The sequence below is a fragment of the Beta vulgaris genome, chromosome 8 (assembly GCF_026745355.1).
Source record: "Beta vulgaris subsp. vulgaris cultivar EL10 chromosome 8, EL10.2, whole genome shotgun sequence".
Taxonomy (NCBI): Eukaryota; Viridiplantae; Streptophyta; class Magnoliopsida; order Caryophyllales; family Amaranthaceae; genus Beta; species Beta vulgaris.
This window is the reverse complement of record NC_079209.1, coordinates 19,868,746-19,891,773: the sequence shown is the minus strand read 5'-3', so window position 1 is coordinate 19,891,773 and position 23,028 is coordinate 19,868,746. Positions and strand designations below refer to the sequence as shown.

Below are 23,028 nucleotides of genomic sequence, written 5' to 3'. Positions count from 1 at the left end.
TTTTGGCATGTGAATGGGAATATTTTATTTTACAAGAAATGGAAATGGGAATTTCCAAGGAAGGAATGGTCAAGGCATTAATGATAAAGGTCAATATGAGAAGAGTTACAACTTTAAGAAGTGTAAACAGAACCACCCTGGTAGAGACTGTAAAGGGGAATGACCTGTCATTACTATCGACGTAGTTTCTGGTACTTTCTCTATTAACTTCATTCTCGTTAAAGCGTTATTTGATTCTGGTCAACTTATTCGTTTATTTCGTCGTCTGTTATTAAAAGTTTGGGGTTAGTAAATTTTGAAGTAACTAACTTGCTTATTATCATACATACTGAAGAAGTCATAAGATGTACCAAGTTGTTTAAAGATTTTCCTCCACTATAACAAATTCCTTAGCTTCTCGACACTTTTGGCTCAACGCTTTTAGGAAGTGACGAGGCTGATTTTGAGCTCAGCTTTTTCATTTTTCATTTTTGTTGAAATTTTTGTTAAAAATTCTAAATAGAATATTGTGAATTGCTTAATGGATCCGGTGTTTTCATAATTTAGAAGGTGATTCATCAGTTTAATTGGAGATTTGTACCTTGCTTTAGTATAAGTATCAAAGCTCTTTGAGTGTTGGCTAATGAAACCTTGATACTATAGATATTGTTACTTAAATTGAATGTATTACAAGAAAATTCAGGTCTAATATGTTCTCAAACTGCTAATCTGGTGTTGTATGATTGTTGCACTTTACTTTCTAGTAATCTTTGATTTCTCTCTGTATTTAAGGCAAAAATAGTTAGCATGAACATTAGCGAAATTATTACTAAAACTAATCTACTACTTTTTTTGAGACCTCAAACTAATCTACTACTTCCCAATTCAGACTCGGGATGGCCAACCAATGTGAAATTTTATGCAAAGGAGGAGGTTATAATCACAGTTATGAACTCTTGAATTTTATTATGTGACTCTTTTCTATCAATGATTCTCATCAAGTTATGGTGTTTTGGCTTCTCATATCATCTGAATATAGTATTGTTATGGCTACTGCCACTCTTGACTCATGTATAATGTACCCAATTCATTTTTTTTCCTCCTCCCCTAGCTTGCTGCCCACCCCTGCCACCCTTCTCCTCATGCTACCCCACCCCCGCCAACCTTTAGAACCCCCTCCCACAGCCTTCCACCCCCTACTGTCATCCTCCCACCTACTGCCACCCCCACCTACTGCTACCCTACCACCCCCCTAGCTACTGCTAATATGCTAACTGCTGCCACCCCCTATAGCCCCCTCTTCTAGGTACTACCCTCCCCCTGTAGCCCCCCCTCCCTCTTTCTGCCAACCATGCTAGCTGCTTCCCCCCTCCCCCTTTCTAACAACCCCTAGCTACTGGCAACGTGCCCACACTTGACTCATTCTTGGTTCCATCTCTTCCTTGGAGCCTGTCAATGCTAATGGAAATGCGCTTTAATGATGTATCTGACTTTTGCATACATAGCACCATTTCATTTTGCTTAAGCAGCAAAACCATCCGATCGTTCTCTAGTTTCATCCTATCATTCTCCAGCCTCAATTTCTCAAGTTCTCTATCTTTCTTGCTGTGAAATTTTAACCATTTAAGCCGCTGTTTCTCAATGTCAAGTGCCTTAGCCTGCAACCTAACCTTTTGCATTTCAAGTTACAACATTCGATGCTGAATCTGGGCTCTCTGTTCTGTCGGTGGCTTTGTCATCTCCGGAAACGTTGGCTCCAATTCCATTCTATTATGAGGTCAAGGTAGTAGGTTCTACTTAAGTCAATGTGACAATTCATACCTCTTGAAAGTACTAAAAATCTAATGTGCCACTCTTGTTCATTGTTAACTCAGGGAATGATGGACTCTAAAGAGTAGAATATATGAATTTGGCTATTGTCAAGGTTGTTGGCTATCTCTTTGTGAAAGCTAACCTTGATATTGATCCTGCTGTTGAGGATAAGATAGTCTTTTTACTGTGAAATTTGATCACTCCTATGATTTAACTCTTTGTCTTGTGTCCAATTGATTTATTTGATTGTCATGCTAGCGTGTTTTGCAAACATTCCACACTCACGTGCTGTTAAATGTTTTAATTGGTTCTTCCTTGCTATGAGATGTTACCTTTGTGTTTTGTTGTTACTTGGCAACTGTTATTTCTCCGACCGCTGCTTGTTGCCACATAAATTGTTACAATGCTTTGGTACAAAGATCTGTTTCCAGTAGACATTATTGAACCATAAAGAATAGAAGAGAGGGTTTCTCATTCAATATCAGAACTGCTTGATCTTAGTGATGTTGAAAAAAAATCTAATATATTTAATGGATACTAAAAATTGATTTTTGACTGTTACTAGGCTAGTTGGTCATGTTTTGATCAGTCTAGTAGATAAATTTTCTAGTTCAGCACCATGTATAAGTGTGGCCATTTGATTGCATCGTTTTGCATACAGGGGTAGTGGCTAAATAAGAGACTAGCTAAACTTGTAGTCACAATTTTTTTTGTTGGCTTCGGAAACTAAGAGCTTCTTTCCAGCTTTAGGTGCTTCTTTTGTGCTTCCTTCATTGGACTTCTTCTTTCGCATTGCGACAGCCAATTAAACAACCAAATAGCTTAGAATTTGCAAGTGAAAAAATACTATCTTGCCATTTGCTTTCTCTGATGATAAGAAATGTTGTCCAACCTAGTCTTGCTTGGGTTCCTTTTGTGGACTCAAATCATCCTTTACTTTTCATACATGTTTCACTCGGTATGTATTTTTTCTATACTTTCTTCCCTAGTGGAACAATCATAAACTATGTGTCCACTGTTCCCATAGTAGGAACATATCTTGCTACTAGGCAAATCAACATATTATTTCTTTTTAATTTTTCTTCTTGTGATTGAAGCCTAGTCCATCTCTTCCTTAATGTGCTGATACTTTTATATCCAACTTACAGGGTCAGGCTAGAGAAACCCAGTTCCTTCTTTAGTACCAGATTTTCACTTAAAGCATTTTCATAATCAGACTTTAGTTTCTCAAAATCTGTCATGATACTAGTTGAAGGAACAGATCCTTCAGGAACAAAGAGTTTCCACTTTGCCAGTTCCGTGTTCAAAAAATAATTCTTATTTTTTAACCTTTTCGAAAGCTTCTTGTATACTTCGGTTTTTATCTAAAAGGTCGAAGAACCGTTTTTTAGTATCGATTTTTAAAGATTAAAGCCAAATTGAATGTTTCTTAGTGACTTTTAAGGCATTCTCTAGTTGATCCTTTTTAACACACATAGCCTTAAAATCATCTAACCTTTCAAGAAGTAATTAATTTCACAAGTTGGCTTTAGTTAAGTTCTATAAGCTCTTCTTTTATATTGTTAGGATATACCTTGGTATTTGATGACTCTGCTTCATCTTCAGTTTTTCCCATGAGACATAGGTGAGTAGTTTCTTCTTCTGCCTATTCCTGGTCCTTTTCAGAATTAGATTCTCCCCAAATGCAGCAATCATGGCTCTCTTCATCTATTCTCTGTTTTCAAAAAAGCTTTTGGCTGATCCTTGTTCCTTTCTTTGAATTTGCCTTTATCCTTCTCGGTATCCTATTAGGGACACTCTTTGATAAAGTGGTATGGACTTCTTGTGACAACTCAATTTGGTAGGTTTCCTTGTGATCTTCCCTTTATAATTTTTTTTAAAGAACTTCTTGAATCTTCTCACGATCATAGCAGCTTCTTTGTCATCTGTCTCTGACTCTTCTTGATCATCTATTTTGAGCAGCCGGAGCCTTCAGTATCGCAGCATCTGATTTATGAGTTCTTAGATGCAATTCATGGGTCATCAAGGAACCTACCAACTGCTGTACATTGAATGTAGTGAAATATTTTATTTACAATAAGGCAATTATTTTAGCCATCCACTTCTCCTCTTAGGGAAGACTCCTTAGAACCTTTCCAACTTGTTCCTCTGGAGTAATGATTTTTCCAAGAGACTCAAGTTCATTTATGATGTTCGAAAAGCAAGTTAGTATTTCTTTAACAAGCTCTTTTTGTTTCATTTAAAACAATTCATACTTATGCATGAGCATGTCGATCTTTGATCTTTTTCACTTTGCTTATTCCTTCATGCGTAACTTGAAGAAGTTCTCACATCCGTTTTATGGTCTTGCACCCCATGATCCGGTTGTGTTCATGAGGACCAAAGTCATAGTGGAGTAACTTTTTAACTATGTTGTTCATCTCCATTTTGCCGAAATCTTCTTTAGCAAATTCTTCCAGGGGTTTTAGGATTATATCTCCTTTATCATTTTTCTTAGTAACTTCAAAGTCACCAATCTCAATTACTCTCCATACTTGATAGTTTTATGCTTTTATAAAGATCTTCATACGATTTTTCTAGTATGAATAATGCTTTCCATTAACATGGGAGGACGCTGAATAGAATATACTTCATCAAGTTTTCACCTGTAGTGTTCATGGTGTCAGGTACTAGCTCCTCAAGGTTAACTAATTTTGGAGGTACTAAGCTCTAATACCAATTGTTGTTCTACTATGAACACTGAACCAACTACAAGAGGGGGGTTGAATTGTAGTTGAGGGAAAATTTTTTGAATTTATAAAGCGAAATAGAATTGACTTTAAAACTTAAGAGAAAAGACACACGAAATTTTACAAGAAAAACATCCTAGGCCGGGCCCAATAGGAAGAAAAATCTTGAGCCCAAGGGATTTAAATCTCAACTTTCTTTAATGAAATAGGCCAAAAGAATCTCTCTTTACAACCTAACAAGGACCTTCTCTGTTCCTCTAGGAACTTGTTCCCAATCACTCAGTTTCCCCTGAACTGATGACACTCACTTTGACTTCACTAGAAGTCTTCTCTTTTCTCTCGTTCTTTTTCTCTTTTTATCTCAAGGATATTCTCTGAATTTTTCTCTCACCCAAAAACTTCGAATATTACAAGGGAAAGTAGAACAAGAAAAATACAGAAACAACTTTCTAAAATAGTAATTGATTTTTCGAGCTGAAAAGTTGTATTTTTTTTATTCGATTAATCTTCTTCTTATATAGTAGTTGTAATTGACCATCTTCTACCAGAATTTTATCAATCCATGATCTCCTAATTCCATGCTTGTAATATCGCGGAGATATGGCCTGAATTGCTGCGCATATTCCACAAATATAGCAATAGTAAATAACAGCTTCCATTATCCGTTAGTGGGGAGGAATTCCAGCAGGTAGTTACTTGCACATAGCAGGTTGTTACGAAGGTTAAAGATCTTCAAGGAGACAGTTCCTCTTTTTATGCGCCACTTCATCCAACCACTTTTTCGAGCAATAATTTATTCCATGTTAGCTTTAACTGTAAAGCAACAATAACAACATTCATATCTAATAACTAAGAATATTTAATACAAATATTCTAAGTTAATAGATCATTAAACATACCTTATATTCCAAATGTATAAAAGTAATATCTTGACTTAGATTATAAAATCTTTCTCTACAAGATATATAAAATAAACATGACAATAATTTTTGGTGTTTTATGATTTTCTAAAATAAAATATTATTATTACCGAAGTATTTGGCATCATTAAAACATGAAATACAACAAGATGGGACTTGGTTCTATCATGTAATACATTATCTGCCTTGTATTTAAATATTTCAGTAAGTTGGATATTTCTCTTTTGAATTTGTGTACGTACACCTTATTATTTATGAGAATTGTCATTATGTTTAGCCTAGAGTAAACTAAACATAGGGTTTACTCATTAAGTAGTATGAGTGGTGTAAAACTATGTATATCGTTATACATGGAACAAAATATTCTCATTCTAAGAGAATTTATCGCTATGATTTCTATATGAAGTTTTTCTTGTTAAAATGGACTAAGTAGGAGAATGTTGGAATTTTTTTAGCTAGTTATTAATTAATTACTAATAATATCTAGTCAGCTAATAGATTAATATAGTCATTTTATGTGAGTGGCTACCCATGATCAAGGAACTCCCCATGATCATCTCCCTACTTCTATAACAACTCACAATGCTCACCATTTTTATTAGGGCTCTTTGATGGAAAAACTCTACTATAAAATAGGTGTTGTATTCTGAAAGAAAAAGATCACTAGATTTGCTCTCTAAAAAGAGAAAGTTTAACATCTATACAGTGAGACTGTGGAAGTAAGGGTTTGGCACCGAAATTCTAAAAAATCAAAACCAGATTGGGTGCACTAGATCGTAGAAGAAGAAGGAGACAACAAAATTAGCAATGGATGGAGGTAATTCTTATCCACTTTAGGGCCTCCGCCCATGTAATTTATGTGCAATTCAAATTAATTATAAGCATGTTAAATATAATTAGACTTATATAGTTTAATTTAGGATTTTTTTTGTCAAAAACTACCTATTAATTACAAGTTTTTGAAAACAACTACCTAATATGTCTAATTTTTAAAACAACTACCTTTTATCATGTTTTTTTGGTAACAATTCCAATGTACAGTAAACGTTAGTAATTCTGTTTGATGGGCCCCACTTGACAATTTTCGTAACTACTTTCTCAAATTCATTCGACACACCTCTTCCCCATTTCCTTCAAACACCATTTTCTCTCATCTTATCTCTTCACATCACACTATTCTCTCTCATCTCTTCCACCATTCAAATCATTTGAAGAAGACCAACAAGATTCACATTTTTCATCTCGCATATGAAAATCAGGTAAATGGTTCCTTCTCTCTAAATTTTTTTGATTTACAGTTAATGGTTATGAATTCCCCAATTCGCAAGAAATTAGGTTTTTCAAATTGGGGTTGTGAAATTTATCAAATTCACCAAATTGTGGTTTTATTTAAGGATTTTTTGACAAACCTTCATGATTTCACTAGTGGAAAAATGATCAAATGCTACGGTTAAAACCCCCCATAAATGCTCCGTATTTGGCTCGTAGCAAATGTCATACGACCCATAACATAAGAAGAAAGGAACTTACACACTAACTAACCTTGCATATAAGTTCGCCCTGAAATCCTCCAGCAACTTAGGGTCAAGGTGAGGGCTACCTGAACTACTATTACTAAATTTTTAAACCACATGTACTCTCTAATCTATAATATGGAAGAAGTGACTAACTTATTCTAGTGAAGGTTGTATATTGTTCATCTAATAGCACACTTGGTCTACTTCCACTACCCTGAATGAAAGTGATGTAGCCATGTTCCTTTTTATCAGGAGGTTGCAGGATCATACTATTAACACAACATCTCGCGCTGTTACTACTGCTAGTTCTGAAGTACACAATTGTATGATCTACACGTAACAATTTTAATGTGCTTCAATATAATCTAGCCTACAAAATGTTGATATAAGTAGTCTTATACAAAAGAAGTTTTATGGAACCTGTAGCAATTTTGATGCGTTGAATATCTTCATGAGTGAAAACATCTCCATCGATCTGGTACCACTATAATTAATAAAGCAGCAAGTACATCAACAATCTCATTCCACTTTGCAAGATTCCTTGGTCTACCTGGAACTCTTCTGCAATATATTTGAAAGAGAGGATACAGAGAAGGGAGGGGTATAAGATACAATACCAAGACATATGTCTTACTAGCAATTTGATTTAGGTCATACTACCATAAATAAAAAGACATGATATAGTATAACAGTAACACATAGTCTCAAAGATGGAGAAACAGATGCAAAGAAGGCAAAAACAACCTTCCATGGACAGCAAGAGCAGAAACACCTGTTTTCTCAATCTGTCTTGCCAATTCCACCTGCTTGAAATGCTGCTGCAGTTTCTCATTTGTGAAACGTCATTTGTGAAACTGATGCAGACCTGCTCAAAACGGTTTCACGTTATATATTAATGAGTAAGATTCTCAATACCTTCTCCCAAGCTAGTACTTTTGGCAGTAGAGACATAAACTGACCTCATCTCCTTAGCCAGTACTGTTCAATTGCAGCTTCTCAATACCTTTATTTTTTACCAATATCTCACATAAATATTGCACAAGAAAATTTGTAAAAAGTCACCACTCGTATTGAAAGGACCAAAATATTTTATTACCAATAATCAACAGTTAGTAACAAAGAGCACTCTTAACTAACGACCATTAGGCAGTAGCTCAGCCATCGAACTCAAAAACATCATGGAAACTCTGGACTATTGTGTTGCAATTTCAATCGAGTACTAAACAGCTTTCTCACTTTTGGGTTTTAACCTGCCATTTCCGATAGGAAGCCCAATGTGCTGGGAGAAAGCATTACTGGAACCGAAAGCAACTCCACCTGGTCTTGCTGATAGTGTATGGTTAGCAACCGGAATAAGTGGCTTTACCATGCCATTGCTCAGGTGCCCATCTATGAAAACCTCGGTCTTTAAGGGTTGTCCTTGACTTCTTGCTTCATTTCTTGTTAAGGATGAACACATTGTTTTTGCAAACCAAAAAACAGGAATGGGATTAACAGGTTTTTATAAACTAGCTAATAAGAAATTACATTTAGCATATGGCAAGCAAAATGATAGGAGTATCTCATTCCAGTTTCCACCAATGTCTACAAACTGGAGTGCTAGTGTGGCAGCCATTTCGCAAGAATTCAAATTATGTTAGATTTGGAAGATGTTTGTCATAAACAGTTTTGCAATTAAAAAGACAATACTTACCTTTAATGCTACCACAAGTTATCAGTCGCTTGAGAAAATCTCGGAATCGGGTCAAAACCACCCTTTCTTGTTCAATAAAACTTTCTGTGATCTGCTGCTTGCAAGAAGTCTCGGGAGCTTTGTTTTGGCTATCAACAATAAGTTCTCTTGAACCCTCTTCCATCAGTACAGCTTCCTGTTCATAGCACAACAATGCCATTGTTCCGGGAGAAGCTGGCCTTCCATTCAGTGTATCACATTCATCCAACCCAGAACTGCCTGTACAAATTCTAAGAGCTTGCTCATCTTGTTTCACATATGAGGTTTTCCTTTGCAAGTGCAGCCTATCCATCAAATTGGGCACAATAATAAATAATTAACAATAGAAGGGTAAAATGAAATTAATAAAAAAAAGAGCCTATCAAATCTTCAAATTTATGCATAACCAAGGCTGCGAAAGCCAACAAGCCAAGCTTCTCAATCTTCCATATCCTAAAGGGACTCTCACCCCTCTATGTATATCAAAAAAATTCCTAATGAAGCTACATCTCCAACCACTAGATTACATCTCTAAGATTCTTGTACCACGAAAAACTGTGAGACTTTTTGTCCCTCTAAAGTGATCTGAAGAGGTGAATAAGTATTAACCAGTCAAGGTTTTAATTAATGAATTGCAAGTTAAGTGCTCATATTTACCATCTAGCAAAGAAACTGATTCTCTCATGCTAAAGGAACCACATATACTTAGGAGCTGAACCACATTGAATCTCTTACATTATATTCACCATTCGAGAATTCAGTCAGCTATCTCCCTCAATATATGAAGACACTTTTCTAATTTCTATGCAATAACGAATCTTCGTTGAATACAAAGAGATTTATGACTCTAAACCTATTTTATTTAACAACATCAATACCTTCTCCCATTTTGGCAGTAGAGACATAAACTGACCTCATCTCCCAAGCCAGTACTGTTCAATTGCAGCTTCTCAATACCTTTATTATTTACCAATATCTCACATAAATACTGCACAAGAAAATTTGTAAAAATGTCATCATCCACAGAAAAGAAAAACAAAAGAGCGAGAGACCAAGAGAGAGAGAGAGATCAGTAACACATTGAAGAAGTCAACTCCTACAAATGTTCTCTGTAATGGCATAAACACATTTTTCAAATTATTGTGGAAGAAAAAAGATGCTATGGAGTATGGACTATGGAGGAAATAGTCGACAACATCAGTGGAGGATTGGGTGGCATTAAGAATCATCAAAGGCTTAGAAAAAAAAAGACAGATTGTGAACAAAACATGATATCGTATGTCTAGATACTAATTCATGTCACCTAAAAAAAACGTTTGTTTCAAACTTGCAGTAACATCACCCTTTCCTATACTTCTGTATTACTTTTGAAGAAGCGTGTCATGATGAGTTTATGTATAAAAAGTTACTCTTTACAATTCTGGTAAGAAATTCAGGCTCTTTCAAAAGTCTGTATACCCAAAAACAACTTTTGTCTCAAACTAACAGAATTCCATATCCAATCCTAATAACCTATAAGATTAATGAAGCACAAGACCTACGCTAACCTGAATCGGAGAAGTAGTTCCTGGCCTTGTTGTAAACATCAATCGCCATCGACCTTCAATCAAACCAGAACACGTCTGAACAAATCAAAAGTATATCAAGTCAGAAACATATATGCGAGATACTTGTGCATACAAATGAGACAGTAAAAACGACTAGGCTCTTAGTTTCATTTGAGGCATAAAGATCAAATTTGACATATAGAAGAGACAATACTCACTTGCTGCAAACACATTGAATCCTACCAAATCTCTTCAGCACATAATCCAGCTTAATTTAACCATCTATATCAACAATCTAAACAGATAAATGAAGCCAATTTACTCATACTCTTGAGTCTTGATTCCAGCCCAAAGTATTAGCATTGAATAATTAGACACTTATATTCATATGATCAACGGTAGACAAAAGATCCATATCATTACTCATCAAAATTTAAACATTAATTGAATTGCAGTTAGATGAGCAAAGTTGACACTCAACTACAAAAACTCACAAACCTGAATGAACGACGCCGAAGAACTCACACAAACCTGATCATATTTACAAAACGAAATCTGTATCTTATCGATTTTGAGCTTAAAAGGTTTATTCTTACATAATTGTACACCGGGTATTAGCAAACTTTTATGGGTTTTTCTTGATAAGATACACAACAGCCAAAGATACAACTCTAAATTTATTAATCCAACTACTTATATTATCAGCCTAACCTAAGCATGAGGATCTCCAATCCTTTGAGAAAATGTTTTGTCTATTGAATCAGACAAAGTCTACGAGGCGAAAGCCTAAATGGACAAGCTCAGTGCAACCCATTCAAACAACCAATGAAAAAAGCTTTAAATCAGAGTCTCTCTATAATCTATATGGAAAATTTGATTGGCTAAATTTGATTGACCCATTCAAACAAGGTCAGTGCACGCTCCTCCATTCACATATGAAATCTCATTAACAGTATGCTATAGGAAATTTGAGGTTGCACATTATATTAAAATCAATGAACTTTTTCCAACTTTAACAAAAGCATTTCTTGACCAATTTTACTCTTGAATCTTGAACTACCCAACAATGCAGCAATGTAGAAAACAATTAATGCATTTTTTTAGTGAGCATAGTAAAAGTTACAAAACTGAGAACCCAAATTTAGTAATACATACTATTACGAACAAAACCAAATTAATTAAAGAACGAAAAGAAGAAAACAAACAAGCTAATTAAAGGACGAGAGAGACTAACAGGTTATCTCTCCTCTGTCTCGCCGCATCTGAATCGGACGGCACGAAACTCTGAGCTAGCAATCTCAAATTGCTCCATTTCGGAGTCGAATTAGGGTTCAATTGAGTCCAATTAGATGTAGTAGTTGGCACACCAACTTCATCAATTTCATCTTTGTTCGCACCTTGCAATTCTTCTACTCTTCTTTGTGGCTCATATTCTGTAACTTCGTCTTCATTTTTCGGTCTTTTCGGCATCTTCCATGTCGTCGTCGTCATCTTGGTGCAAGTTCAGAAAATTATTAAAAACCTCCTTTGATGCCAGTTGAGAATTTCTAGGGTTTGTGAGAGAAGCAAAGTTCGAATTGGAAGCGAGAAACTAGGGTTTATAGGAGAGAGAGTGAAATTGGGGAAGTTGATTGTTGAGAGGGTTTTAACAATGAAGATTGAAGAAGAGGGAAATAGGATTTGGGAGGGATGAACGATAAAATCAAAAGGGTAGATGAGAGAGATCGGGAGTGGAGAGGGTAAGAGAGAGTGTCGAATAGAGAGAGGCAATGGGAAAATCAAAAGGGGTAGGAACAGCTTAATTAGAATCGAGGAGAGGAGGGGAGCGAGTGAAAAATAATGTGGTAGGAAAACAAATGCTCCGGTCAAACGGAGCATTTGTGAATTTTTTATATTAAAATATTAAAGGAACTCACCAAATGCTCCGTTTATGAAACAACCAAAGCATTTGACAAGTAGCAAAAGAGCTTTTTTCCACTAGTGTTTAAACACTGTTTAATTTTTTTTTGGAAGGATGTCAAGCAACACTTACCAATCAACTCAGACATTGCCTAGCAAGTGCGACTGTGGCATCCCACCAAAGATGCTAACTTCATGGACTAGGAAGAACCCAGGTAGAAGGTTTCTTTGGGTGCAAATTCTCTGATCCGTATAGAGCTAAAAAAGGTTGCAATTTTTTTCACTAGGTGGATGATGACATTTTAGAGTGGCAAAGGATTGTCACAAATCAGTTATTGTTGGAGAGGGAGAAAGAAATGTTAGAATGCTCAATGAAGAATCAAAGAGGATGGGGGAATCTGCAATTCACCAAGTAAAAAGAAGGAGCTAGAGAGAATTTTTTTTGTTGACTTTGAATATTGGGGTATGAGATTGGTGGTTCTAATTCAATGAAGGGGGAAGAAGACAAACCCACAATAGTAAAATGGAGGGAATTGTCAAGTGGGGCCCACCAAACGAAATCACTAACATTTACTGTGCATTGGTAGTGCTACCAAAAAAAACATGAAAAAAGTAGTTATTTTAAAAATTAGACATATTAGGTAGTTGTTTTCAAAAAGTTGTACTTAATAAGTAGTTTTTGACAAAAAAAAAAACCTTTTAATTTAATTTATTTTAGTTCAGTTGAATTTAGTCTTTGCCGTGCAAGTGTGCAAGCGGTGCAAACGAAGGCGGCCTTAGGGTCTGAATATCCCTAGTCTTAAGCTTGAGTCTTGAGACAAGATTTGGGGGAGTCTTTAACAAGACTAGGGATATTCAAGGAGAAAGGGTGAAGGAGTCTTGGGATGAGTTTTAATTTCCCAAACTCATCTTAAGACTCATGCGTGGGCCCCACCAAGTATTTAACAACACTTTTTGGTTTCCCTTCCCCACTGTGCAACGTAAACCTGCAGTTTTTTTTTTTTTGTTTAAGCTCCAATCCAATGGTAATATATTATTTCTTCTATAAATACTATGTGTGTTGTTTCTATTTTTTTTTATACTCTCCCAAATCAATCATCTCTATAATCATCTCCAGAAAATATATCCATCTTTTTTATTTATAATGGATCCAAATCAAAATTTTGATTTGAATTCTCTTATAAGCTTCTTGCAAAATAATCCCCAATTTTATTCCGCTTTAGGCCAACAAAACCAACACCAAAATTTCCAAAATCCAAATATGACTTTTCCTAGTCCAAGTAATATAGGAAATACACCTCAACAAAATTTAAGCCATTTTCTCCAAACTTCAAATTACTAATATAATCCCACAAGTGATAATATGGATCAACCTCCATTTACACCCATTAGTATTGGATCTAATTCAGACAACCAACCTATGGATAATGTGGGCATTGAAGAGGTTGAAAATGTTGTTGTCACTACAACCACTCGAAAACCTACCCGTACTACAACACGTCGAAAAAGTCAAACAAAAGAGAAAAAGGCTTTAGCTTGGATGATAGAAGATGAAAGACTTCTTGGTGTCGCCTGGATTAATACTATTAAAGATGAAGTCAACGGCAATGCACAAAGACCAGATGCGTACTGGGGAAAAATTTGTGTTTTCTTCAATGAAAATATATAGACAAGAAGGCCAAGCTGAAAGAGAGATAAACCCCTGCAAACAACATTGGTAGTCAGTCAATTAATGCGTCTCTTGGAAAGTTTGCAGGTTGTTATGCCAAATATGAACAGAGGAGTGGGTTCAATGAAGCTTTGAAGTTATCAGAGGCACGTGCACTCTACCAAAGTCTCTACCAGTCAAAGTTCCAGTACGATCATGTGTGGAGTATCGTGTGTGATGAAGATAATTTTAAGTCTGAACAAAAAAACAAGCGTAAGAAACGACACGACAGTGAGTCATCGAAGAGGAGCAAAGTTTCGGATTCAGGCGACTACACAACAAGCGAAGGGGGTGTTGGGGGTTCTGATGAAGTTGTTGAACCCAGACCAATGGGTCAACAAGCTGCTAAGAAACTTTAGCTTCTCAAAGGAAGGGAAAAAGCATTCAAAGTGATCATAATGAAGCTATATCAATTGCAAGGAGTATTGAAGACACACGCGTAGAATCAGCAATTCATATCGCAAATTTAAAAGAGCAGGAGCTTGAGAATCAACTACTTTGTGCTGATGTCACCAAGATGACTTCCTTGCAAAGCAAAATTCATGAAAAAAAATTGCAAGCACTTGCAGACAAATATGGATGGACTTTTGATGATTAGGGTGATGTTCTCATTAACGTTCGATTATGTTATATTAGTTTGCTCTAACTATGTTTATGTTAAGTGATTTTATGTCAATTATGTTTATGTTAAGTGTTTTAGTTTCAACTATGTTTAAGTTAAGTATTTTCGTTTCTTGAACTTCATCTACATTTAATATTAATGGTTATTCGTAGTTTTGTCTATTATTGATTTGGTTCTTTTACATTTATAATTATTAGTAACACTAGTAATAATAATAAAAGGTGAGTTGATTTCACCTGCAATGAGTTGTCAACTCCATGTCCATATCAGTGCATCACTTCTTACTTTACATTGATTGTTGCTTGCATAGCTCTAGTCTAATCACCTTTTTCTTTTCAGTAACTTTGTCAGCTATTATTACACTATATGTTGAATTAGTGTACTATCTTTTATGAATTATTATACCAAAGATCAGTGCATTGTTGGAATAGTCATTGAATTGTGTGAATTGTGTGAATTGTGTGCAATGAATTATGTTTCACCAGCTCTATATATTTATCCCACTGAAGAGCTTAAATTCTCAAACCAAAACACCTACAAAGTCTCTTACACTTAAAAAAACAAGAATGTCAAACTCCAACACCCCTACCAAATTTGATGATTTGTATAATCAAATGTGTGATTCATACATGGAGGGTGACACTTCCATGGATGCAGTAGATAATATCCTAGATGATATCATTCAGGATACTTCATCTTCAAATAATATAAAAGTAAGAAAGAAGCGATGTTACACTGAAAGAAAACGTGAAGAAGGGCACGAGCGCATATGGAATGATTATTTCTCAAGCAACCCGGTATACAACGCACGACAATTTCGCTGAAGGTTCAGGATGAGAAAAGAGTTATTCCTTCGCATCATCAATGCTCTCGAAAATCATTCTGTCTATTTTACAGAAAGAGTTGACGCGGTTGGTAGAAGCTCTCTTACTCCACTTCAAAAATGTGTTGCTGCCATTCGATTGTTGGCTTATGGAGTGGCTGGTGACATTGTAGATGAATATGTGCGCATTAGTGGATATACAACGATACAATGCTTAAAGAAATTTTGTAAGTGTGTCATCGCGATATTTGAACCTGAATACTTGAGAAGGCCAACTGTGGATGACATCCAACCTTTGCTTCAAATAGGGGAAGCTCGTGGATTTCCAGGTATGCTAGGTAGTATTGATTGTATGCATTGACAATGGGATAAATGTCCTACTGCATGGCAAGGTCAATACACTGGAGGTCATCAAGGTGTACCAACTATGGTATTAGAAGCTGTTGCTTCATCTGATTTATGGATTTGGCATGCATATTTTGGTGTTGCAGGTTCTAACAATAACATCAATGTACTAGATCGATCCCCGATATTCGATGAGTTACTTGAAGGTCGAGGCCCAGATATCCAATACACTGTAAATGGAAGCATGTATAATATAGGATATTATCTTGCAGATGGTATTTATCCTGAATGGCCAGTTTTCGTCAAATCCATCCCTCGAGCGAATATGCTGTTAGAGAAAAGAAAACTATTTTCTCAATATCAAGAAGGTGCAAGGAAGGATATAGAACGGGCATTTGGGGTGCTCCAAAAGAGATTCGCAATTGTTTGCAACCCGGTACGTTTAAGGGATAAAACTGAAGTTGGGGATATCATGAAAGCATGTATAATATTGCATAATATGATTATTGAGGATGAAAGAGATGATAATGGAATCACCCCTACTGTTCAATATACGGTATCAAGAAATCAAAATGAAAGCCCGCAACTTCGCACTGGTCTGCATAGAAGTTATTAGGCAAATCGAAGCAGATACTTTGAAAATCATACGCGGATTCGTAACCGAACTCAATGTCACCAATTGCAACATGACTTGATGGAACACATTTAGTCACGTTTTGGAGAAAATGCTAACTAAATTTCATGTGTATTTTAAAATTTCGCGATTATCTTTTATCATATGTTGTAGAAATTATTATGTATTTAGTTATGTTATTGAATGCCTTTCAAATTGCTCATGTACTCAATTAGTGTTTGTAAAAGTTTATAATATTAGTGTCAATTTAAAATTTTAATTTTTTTATTTAACTAATTATTTATTGGTAATAATTTTAATTTATTACATTTTCATAATATAATGGTACTGAAAACAAAAAAATAATTAGAATACATAAAATAAAGTGAAGTGAGTCTGGAGATAATCAAGGATAGAGTATATAATTGGAATGAGTATGAAGTGAGTATGTAGAATTAAAAAGTAGTGAAATGATGATATGGCAGTGAAGTTTGGAGGTGAGTATGAGGATATTCACACCTTAGTAGAACTTGAAAAAAAAGCACATAGAGCATTACCAAGCAGATGAGGCAAAGGCCTCAGTTTTTCGAAAACCCAAGCCAACCCCAATCCTCAATAGTAAATCAAGTACTCCAGTTAAGAAACTGATCGTTCTCTCTCCTATTCTCCTCTTAACCCAACTAGGTCGGTAAGTTTTGCCTTTTTGTTCATCAAAAAAAAAAAGTTTTGCCTTTTCTACTTCTATCATTTGATTTGCATAATTTTCTTTGCAAATTAGAACATGTTCTTCTGCTCGTTTGTCATAAGTATATATTTTACTATATGTCAATAGATTTAACACTTCTATAATTCTAGTTTTTATACTGTGGTTGTTTGTTTGTTTGATGGGTTATTGTCAATTTGGATTTTTGATAAAAAAATTCGGATGTTGGAGTGATTGTATTTGATGGTGAATATAATTTTGTTAGACATATAAAATAATATTTTAGATTGGAAAAAAAGATTAGCTGTCGAGTGAATTTGGAGGAACTGGGTACAGTTTTAGGCTACTTGTCTCTCTTTGAGGCATTTATTCACATTTGGACTGCTCTTCATAGCTTCCGATCATATACTTTACTTTGTTTAAAATTCAGTTCTTCTGGGTTGTTTTCATAGCAAATCAAAGAAATTTCTCAGTGGAAATGCGTTTGTTGAACTGATACTGTAATGCCTTGATAATACTTTTTATGTTTTTTTACGCTTATGTCATCGATTATTGCTTTGTATGCTTAAAGCCATGCTAATTTACTTTCAGAAGCAAGCTTTTACGCCGAAAATTGCTGCAATTGTTGTAGAATTGGATGGTTGTGCTTCTTATGAGATAAGAGAAGATGATGGTCTATTCTAGCAAACATATGTGTTTCCTTGGTGCTTCCTACATATCTTCAAATCAGGTTTTGGCATGTTTATGGAATCTTTATAATTTTTGCAGAATCTTTGCTAAGTACTTAAGAATCTTTGCATTATGGATGTCTGGTATCAATGTCATAGGTGAATGCAGCGATAATGGATTTCCAAACCCAAATTCAAGGTCCAAGGATGTTACTTCTACATGAACCTTCCTTTATCCACGTATCTACTATCCAGGTAAGAATCTAAATACAAATACGCGCTTTAACTTAATTGTTTGCTTGTGAAGTTCGCTAGAGAAGTTTTGATTTTGTATTGTGACATATGTCTCCCATTCAATGTGCAGTGCTCTTCCAAATCTATTGTTCCACGGCCTTCCTCTTCTAATTCCATTCAGAAGTAAGCTATTCATTTACATCTTTTACAAAGTATTCGAAACCACTATTGTTTCATTTTGTTGTTCAAATGTGTCTTAGCTATGCTGTTCCATTTTTTAGTTGTTCATATTTTGACATGACTCATGTTCTGTTAGTAAATGTAACTTGTTGCTTATATGTTATTAAGAAACTAAATCTCTAATATTTTGTTATAGCCCTACCGGTCATAATTGCTACTACTTTCATTTTGATACTCTTTGTGAAGATCTAGAGAAAGTGTGAAGAAGCCAGGAAAAAGAGAACATCACTTGTGGAAACGTAGAGATTCTGCTGGATCTGGACAGCAAGCAATGAATCTAGTTCGAACTGTAAGTTTGTGTGATTTTCTTGTATGCTAATTGAAATAAACGAACTTTTGTCTTATATTGTCACCTTTTTAGGCACTTCAATTGTCGCTTCAGCACATTATGACCATGATTCCACCAAAATACCTTTGATTTCATTGCGTCCTGTCCTCCATAACATGGCATTCTGGAAATGGGTGAACTTATTCTAGACCTTCAAAAATTAGTATAGGTGACTATTACTTGTAGGGGAGGGAGTAATATTTGCCGGAATCTTAGCAAAATGTAGCTTTTTAATTGCTGGCTTATATTCGAAAAACATTTTAGAGCATTCTAATCCTAAACTTTGCGTTTTGATCTTGGTTACTGTTGTAAAGAGCATATTTTTCACTAGAAAGCAGTGCAGTAATTTGTAATACTAGATTTCAGGACTTCCAAATGAGAAAGAGGCAGTTTATCGTGCATTGGACGAATGGAGTGCATGGGAGCTGGAATTTCCTTTGATTGCAACAGCCAAGGCTCTAACAATCTTAAAAAAGCAGAGGCAATGGATGCGAGTAATTCAAGTATGATTAATTTCTGATCTTAAATTTCTCTGTATGTGTTTGTGTCTCCTTCATAAGCACAATCCTCATCATTTTTTAATAAGCTTTATGCTGGAAATCAACATGGCACATGTTGCACAAGTTGCAAAAGTGGTAAATTCCTAACATATGTAAGGAGGGGCAAAAAGGGTATTGGGACACAACAAGACAGAGGAATCGACAGCTGTAATTGGGAAGCCTCTAATTATTTTCCTGCACCTAGTACAATGTGGAGCGTTGGGATGAGAATCCTTCTAGAAACAGGTGATGAATGAAATGATGCAAGTTAGTAGCATAAATAGAAGAGGAGAAATAAGTTAGATACAGAAGAACATTGAGTAATTTATATTCTTGTTGTGGTAAGTCGCACCTCTCGAAAGTGAGTAAACTTGTATTGGGCCTGGGATTTTACGTTCCAAAGTTAATATATTTATCTGAGGTCTACTTTCATATTATTGTCAATCTGATTTCCAGCACTTATTACATATGTACCATATATATTTAATTCTCCCCTATCTAGATAGCTTAGTTGTGAAGTGAATAAAAATCAGTATTCTCGATTTCTTGATGACAATTACCCAGATTGCTGCCCAAACAACAGTTAAACCATAACCGTAATCCTTCGTATAATGATAGGCAAACTAAACCTTGTCACATTTTTCTTCTGTTTTCATCACCCATAAACCAACCTCTCGACCCTTGGGACAAACCATCTTATAACAATGCAATAAAAGGGGGAAGAGGACCCCTCCCTCCACCCTTGACAAGAAACATCTGTAAACACTACAACTGAACATATTGCATTTTTTTGGCTTCCATTTCTCATGGCTTACTGTAGAAGGAAATGAAGTGAGGCCTTGTTCTTTTAATTGGATATTTGCTGAAACTGTATTTACTAAGTATATTGATTTTTCCTTACTAAAACTGATTTTTATTGATTAGAACTGAATTTTGCTGATTCAATAGTGCTGTCCTCAAACACAATTATTGATTGTTACAGATGAAAACTGATATTTACTGATTGAAATTGTTTCTATCGAACGCTTTTTACAAGAGTTGAGGAGAACAGGGGTTTTAGAAGTATGCTTCACCGCTTTGCTAGGACATCATATCTATTTTGTAATATATGAACCCTGTTGAGAATCAAATTGTGGCATTGACAATATGTAACTATTGCAGCATTGAAGATGACAAATTGTTTTAGTACATTAGTTTAGTAATCGTACTGCTAAAGGTTTATCTTATCGAGGTATTTATCATCATAGTTTAGTCATCCTACTGTTATTTGGAAATATCGAAAAGTAGAGCTATGCTAGGTTAAGCTCAATAAGTTGTTTAATACCTGTTTCTGGTGTAATTAAGATTGAAAGTGCTTCTTAATTTTAAGTCTCTTTGCTGGATTATATTTGTCAATACTCACACGAGCTCTTATTGCCACTGGTTTAGCTCGGAAATTCACAAGGGCGAGGCTACTAGTGTTGAGATTTTAGTGAAACAAATACAAACATGTAAGTTGTGTACTTGTGTTGAAGCGCCGCCAATTGGCTAATTACTTAATAGTTACTACCTTCTGATGCTTCTTCCAGAATTGGAAACTATAAAAATACTTCTGCTGTTCTCTTTCGGTTGCAACACTTCTTATTTCTGGGTGTTTCATTTTAGTCGCAATATAGCCTGTTTTGGATATACTTTCACTTTATCTCTCTTCATCCCAGGGGTCTCCTTTTTTTCTCTTTATCTCTATCTTCACCTCTTCACCTTCATTAATGCCCCCCCTCCCCCCCATGTTGCAACTATATCAGAGGAAGTAATTCTGAATCATTTACCTAGTCTGGCCAGTTAGGTGCTCTAAGAAATCAGATTGATGCTTTGCTGGAAGCCCAGAAATCTTGTCGATATCATTATTTAGTTACTGGTGATGATGTGTTTGATTTACTCAGACGACATTGTGATTATTTCTCTCTTATTTTTAATTGACAACTGATTCTTTTACTGAGTTCCCTGCAGAGGGTCCATTGCAGTAACTGATAGCAATTGCCATTACTGATAGGAGCGGAGCTATTTGTTGCTTACAAAGTTTGTACTAACGGCTCGTTTGGTAGTTGGTCATAACTGGTGGTAATGGGAATGAATTTGTATGTAAATTTGTGAAAAATATCATTGTCCATTCCCATGGTAATGCTAATTTATCCTAAAGTGTCAAATTTCCTTCTTGAATTTTTATTCCCATCCAATACCACCTTGTAGATGGTAATGAATGGTAAAGAAAATTGCTTCCCCTTGGAGACAAAAACACAAGTTTAGGGGTGAGATTGCTTGCCCATGGAGAAAAAATGATTTCCCATGGAGATTTTAAGGGTACTTCTTTAATAAAATTACACTTAAAATTCATTCCCATTACCACAATTTATTAACGACTATCAAACGGGCCGTAAAAGCTATAGATTTTGTCATTTGACTATCCTGAAGTTGACTAGTTGAGGCAGATATGTAAATGGTGCAGAAATGAAATGCTTACTGATTCTATGGTGGTGTATAGGTTGCCAAGTGGATGTTGAGCAAGGGCCAAGGTACAACCATGGCGACATATGATACAGTCCTATTGGCATTTGACCAGGAGAAGAGAATAGATGAAGCTGGATCTTTGTGGAATATGATTTTGCATACCCATACACGTTCTATTTCGAAGCGGTTGTTTTCCCGGATGATATCATTATATGATCATCACAGTCTACCCGAGAAAGTAATAGAGGTATCCAAAAACTCACCGTGTTTTTTTTTTTTGGGGAGGAGGGGGATACTCACCTTGTCTTTTAGTGTGGTTCCATCATATTTGATGTGCTGCTTTCGCTTAGCTATTAATTTTAAAGTTCTTTTTGACCACTGGCAGATCTTCTTGTGTTTTTTTTTTTTTTTTTTTTTTTTCGCTAAATGGTGAATTTTATGATTCTATTGAGGGTAATAATTATCCCCCCTAGGGTCATAATCACCCTCTCTTTCTCTGGAAAAAGTTGGTACTGCCTCTACCCGACCTCCTCGAAAGCCCTCTATCTCCAACAAATATGTTCTGCTTTTTGTGACCAGAAAACAGAGGAAGGAAAAGGGGGGAACAATGGCTGGAGTAATTAGTACTCTATGAATGATCCCAAACTACATAAAAAGACAAATTTCACCCCTAAGATATTCCTCTGTAATAATCGAGTAATCAACCCCCTAAATTATGCCCTCTTAATTGTTAAATGGATACCAGACGTGCCCTGAATAGCAATTTATATATATTTGCATGTTTACCACTCACCACGCTTACTATATCGAGATACCATTGTTTCCTGTATCAACACAGTGGGATATTCCCTCTTCTAACCGGTAGGCCTGAGTGCTCATGATTTTCGTCCCCTTTTTATAAATCCAGGTCTTTACAGATATGGAAGAATTAGGTGTCAAACCAGATGAGGATACAGTCAAGAGGGTGGCACGGGCCTTTGAGAAACTTGGGCAAGAAGATAAGAAGGATTTGGTCATTCAAAAATATGGATGTAAATGGAAATATATCCATTTTAAAGGCGAAAGAGTCAAAGTTAAGAGACACCCTTTTGTTGATTAGAAGCCAATGCTGCTCAAAACTTCAAACCTGTGAGCTTTGTACATTATTGTTCTTGTTGCTGATCCCTTCTAATGGGGACAACATTTGCAGATTGAGGGGATTAGCAATTATATAAGCTAGGCAGTGTTTGGATTAAGAAAAAACATTGAACTATTTCTTATTTTCGATGAATACATGTTTCCATGGAAATCAAGCTTCAAAGTTAATTGATAAATATATTTTGGAAAAGAACAACTGTAATGGAGTGAGAGAGATGGAAGAAAATATGGCAATGCTTAAAAATGAAATATTCTTCATTTCTGAAAAATCTATTTACAACCTAGGAAAATTATTCACCCATTCACAAACCAAAAGCTGTGATATGGAAAAACCAACTTTATTGTCACACCCTTGAAGTACATCCTCTTGTTTCTCGAAGGCTAGTGATTTGGTTACTTATGTGTTGCAACATTAGCTGGTCCAGTCTCCTTGATGAAGATGAAAAGTTATTTCAATAAGTATTTGG

General features: G+C 35.5%; 3 protein-coding genes across 8 annotated transcripts; 2 read left to right on the top strand and 1 right to left on the bottom strand.

Annotated features, from left to right (window-relative positions):
* Positions 1-7,229: 7,229 nt before the first annotated feature.
* LOC104889432 (protein tesmin/TSO1-like CXC 6) lies at positions 7,230-12,043 on the bottom strand. 3 transcript variants are annotated; one of them, XM_048635151.2, is made up of 6 exons: positions 11,450-12,042; positions 10,216-10,290; positions 9,547-9,656; positions 8,651-8,973; positions 7,702-8,396; positions 7,230-7,518 (listed from the first exon to the last, which is right to left on the bottom strand). In XM_048635151.2, exons 2-5 carry the CDS (start codon positions 10,252-10,254, stop codon positions 8,365-8,367), a joined length of 504 nt encoding a protein of 167 aa, XP_048491108.1. In that variant the 5' UTR covers positions 10,255-10,290; positions 11,450-12,042; the 3' UTR covers positions 7,230-7,518; positions 7,702-8,364. The 3 variants fall into 3 exon arrangements, 2 of the variants coding, with proteins under 2 accessions (XP_048491108.1, XP_048491107.1); XR_007269152.2 differs by having other exon boundaries at positions 7,702-8,973; positions 9,582-9,656; positions 11,450-12,037; XM_048635150.2 differs by having other exon boundaries at positions 7,702-8,973; positions 11,450-12,043.
* Positions 12,044-15,277: 3,234 nt separating this feature from the next.
* LOC104882934 (uncharacterized) lies at positions 15,278-16,228 on the top strand. The gene is made up of 2 exons (XM_048635601.1): positions 15,278-15,596; positions 15,759-16,228. Exons 1-2 carry the CDS (start codon positions 15,278-15,280, stop codon positions 16,226-16,228), a joined length of 789 nt encoding a protein of 262 aa, XP_048491558.1.
* A 524-nt stretch (positions 16,229-16,752) lies between these two features.
* On the top strand, positions 16,753-22,757 carry LOC104882924 (pentatricopeptide repeat-containing protein At4g18975, chloroplastic). Of its 4 annotated transcripts, none has more exons than XM_010667344.4 (8): positions 16,753-16,909; positions 17,520-17,658; positions 17,756-17,851; positions 17,961-18,013; positions 18,257-18,359; positions 18,758-18,901; positions 21,459-21,671; positions 22,332-22,757. In XM_010667344.4, the coding sequence occupies exons 2-8, from the start codon at positions 17,596-17,598 to the stop codon at positions 22,521-22,523; spliced, it is 864 nt and encodes a 287-aa protein (XP_010665646.1). In that variant the 5' UTR covers positions 16,753-16,909; positions 17,520-17,595; the 3' UTR covers positions 22,524-22,757. The 4 variants fall into 4 exon arrangements, with proteins under 4 accessions (XP_010665646.1, XP_010665645.1, XP_010665647.1 ...); XM_010667343.4 differs by having other exon boundaries at positions 16,756-16,913; XM_010667345.4 differs by lacking the exon at positions 16,753-16,909 and adding an exon at positions 16,944-17,031.
* Positions 22,758-23,028: the final 271 nt, after the last annotated feature.

What these genes read in the sequence shown, in the direction of transcription:
- LOC104889432 (XM_048635150.2), bottom strand. Translation starts at nt 10,254, where the DNA reads ATGTTTACAACAAGGCCAGGAACTACTTCTCCGATTCAG. An exon ending in GAACTACTTCTCCGATTCAG is followed by an intron (nt 9,657 to 10,215) that starts GTTAGCGTAGGT and finishes TTTCTTGTGCAG; the next exon opens with TATTTATGTGAGATATTGGT. An exon ending in TACTGCCAAAATGGGAGAAG is followed by an intron (nt 8,974 to 9,546) that starts GTATTGATGTTG and finishes TTTGATGGATAG; the next exon opens with GCTGCACTTGCAAAGGAAAA.
- LOC104882924 (XM_010667344.4), top strand. Translation starts at nt 17,596, where the DNA reads ATGATGGTCTATTCTAGCAAACATATGTGTTTCCTTGGTGCTTCCTAC. An exon ending in TCCACGTATCTACTATCCAG is followed by an intron (nt 17,852 to 17,960) that starts GTAAGAATCTAA and finishes TTCAATGTGCAG; the next exon opens with TGCTCTTCCAAATCTATTGT. An exon ending in AATGGATGCGAGTAATTCAA is followed by an intron (nt 18,902 to 21,458) that starts GTATGATTAATT and finishes GGTGGTGTATAG; the next exon opens with GTTGCCAAGTGGATGTTGAG.
- LOC104882934 (XM_048635601.1), top strand. Translation starts at nt 15,278, where the DNA reads ATGAGAAAAGAGTTATTCCTTCGCATCATCAATGCTCTCGAAAATCAT. An exon ending in GGAAGCTCGTGGATTTCCAG is followed by an intron (nt 15,597 to 15,758) that starts GTATGCTAGGTA and finishes TTGGTGTTGCAG; the next exon opens with GTTCTAACAATAACATCAAT.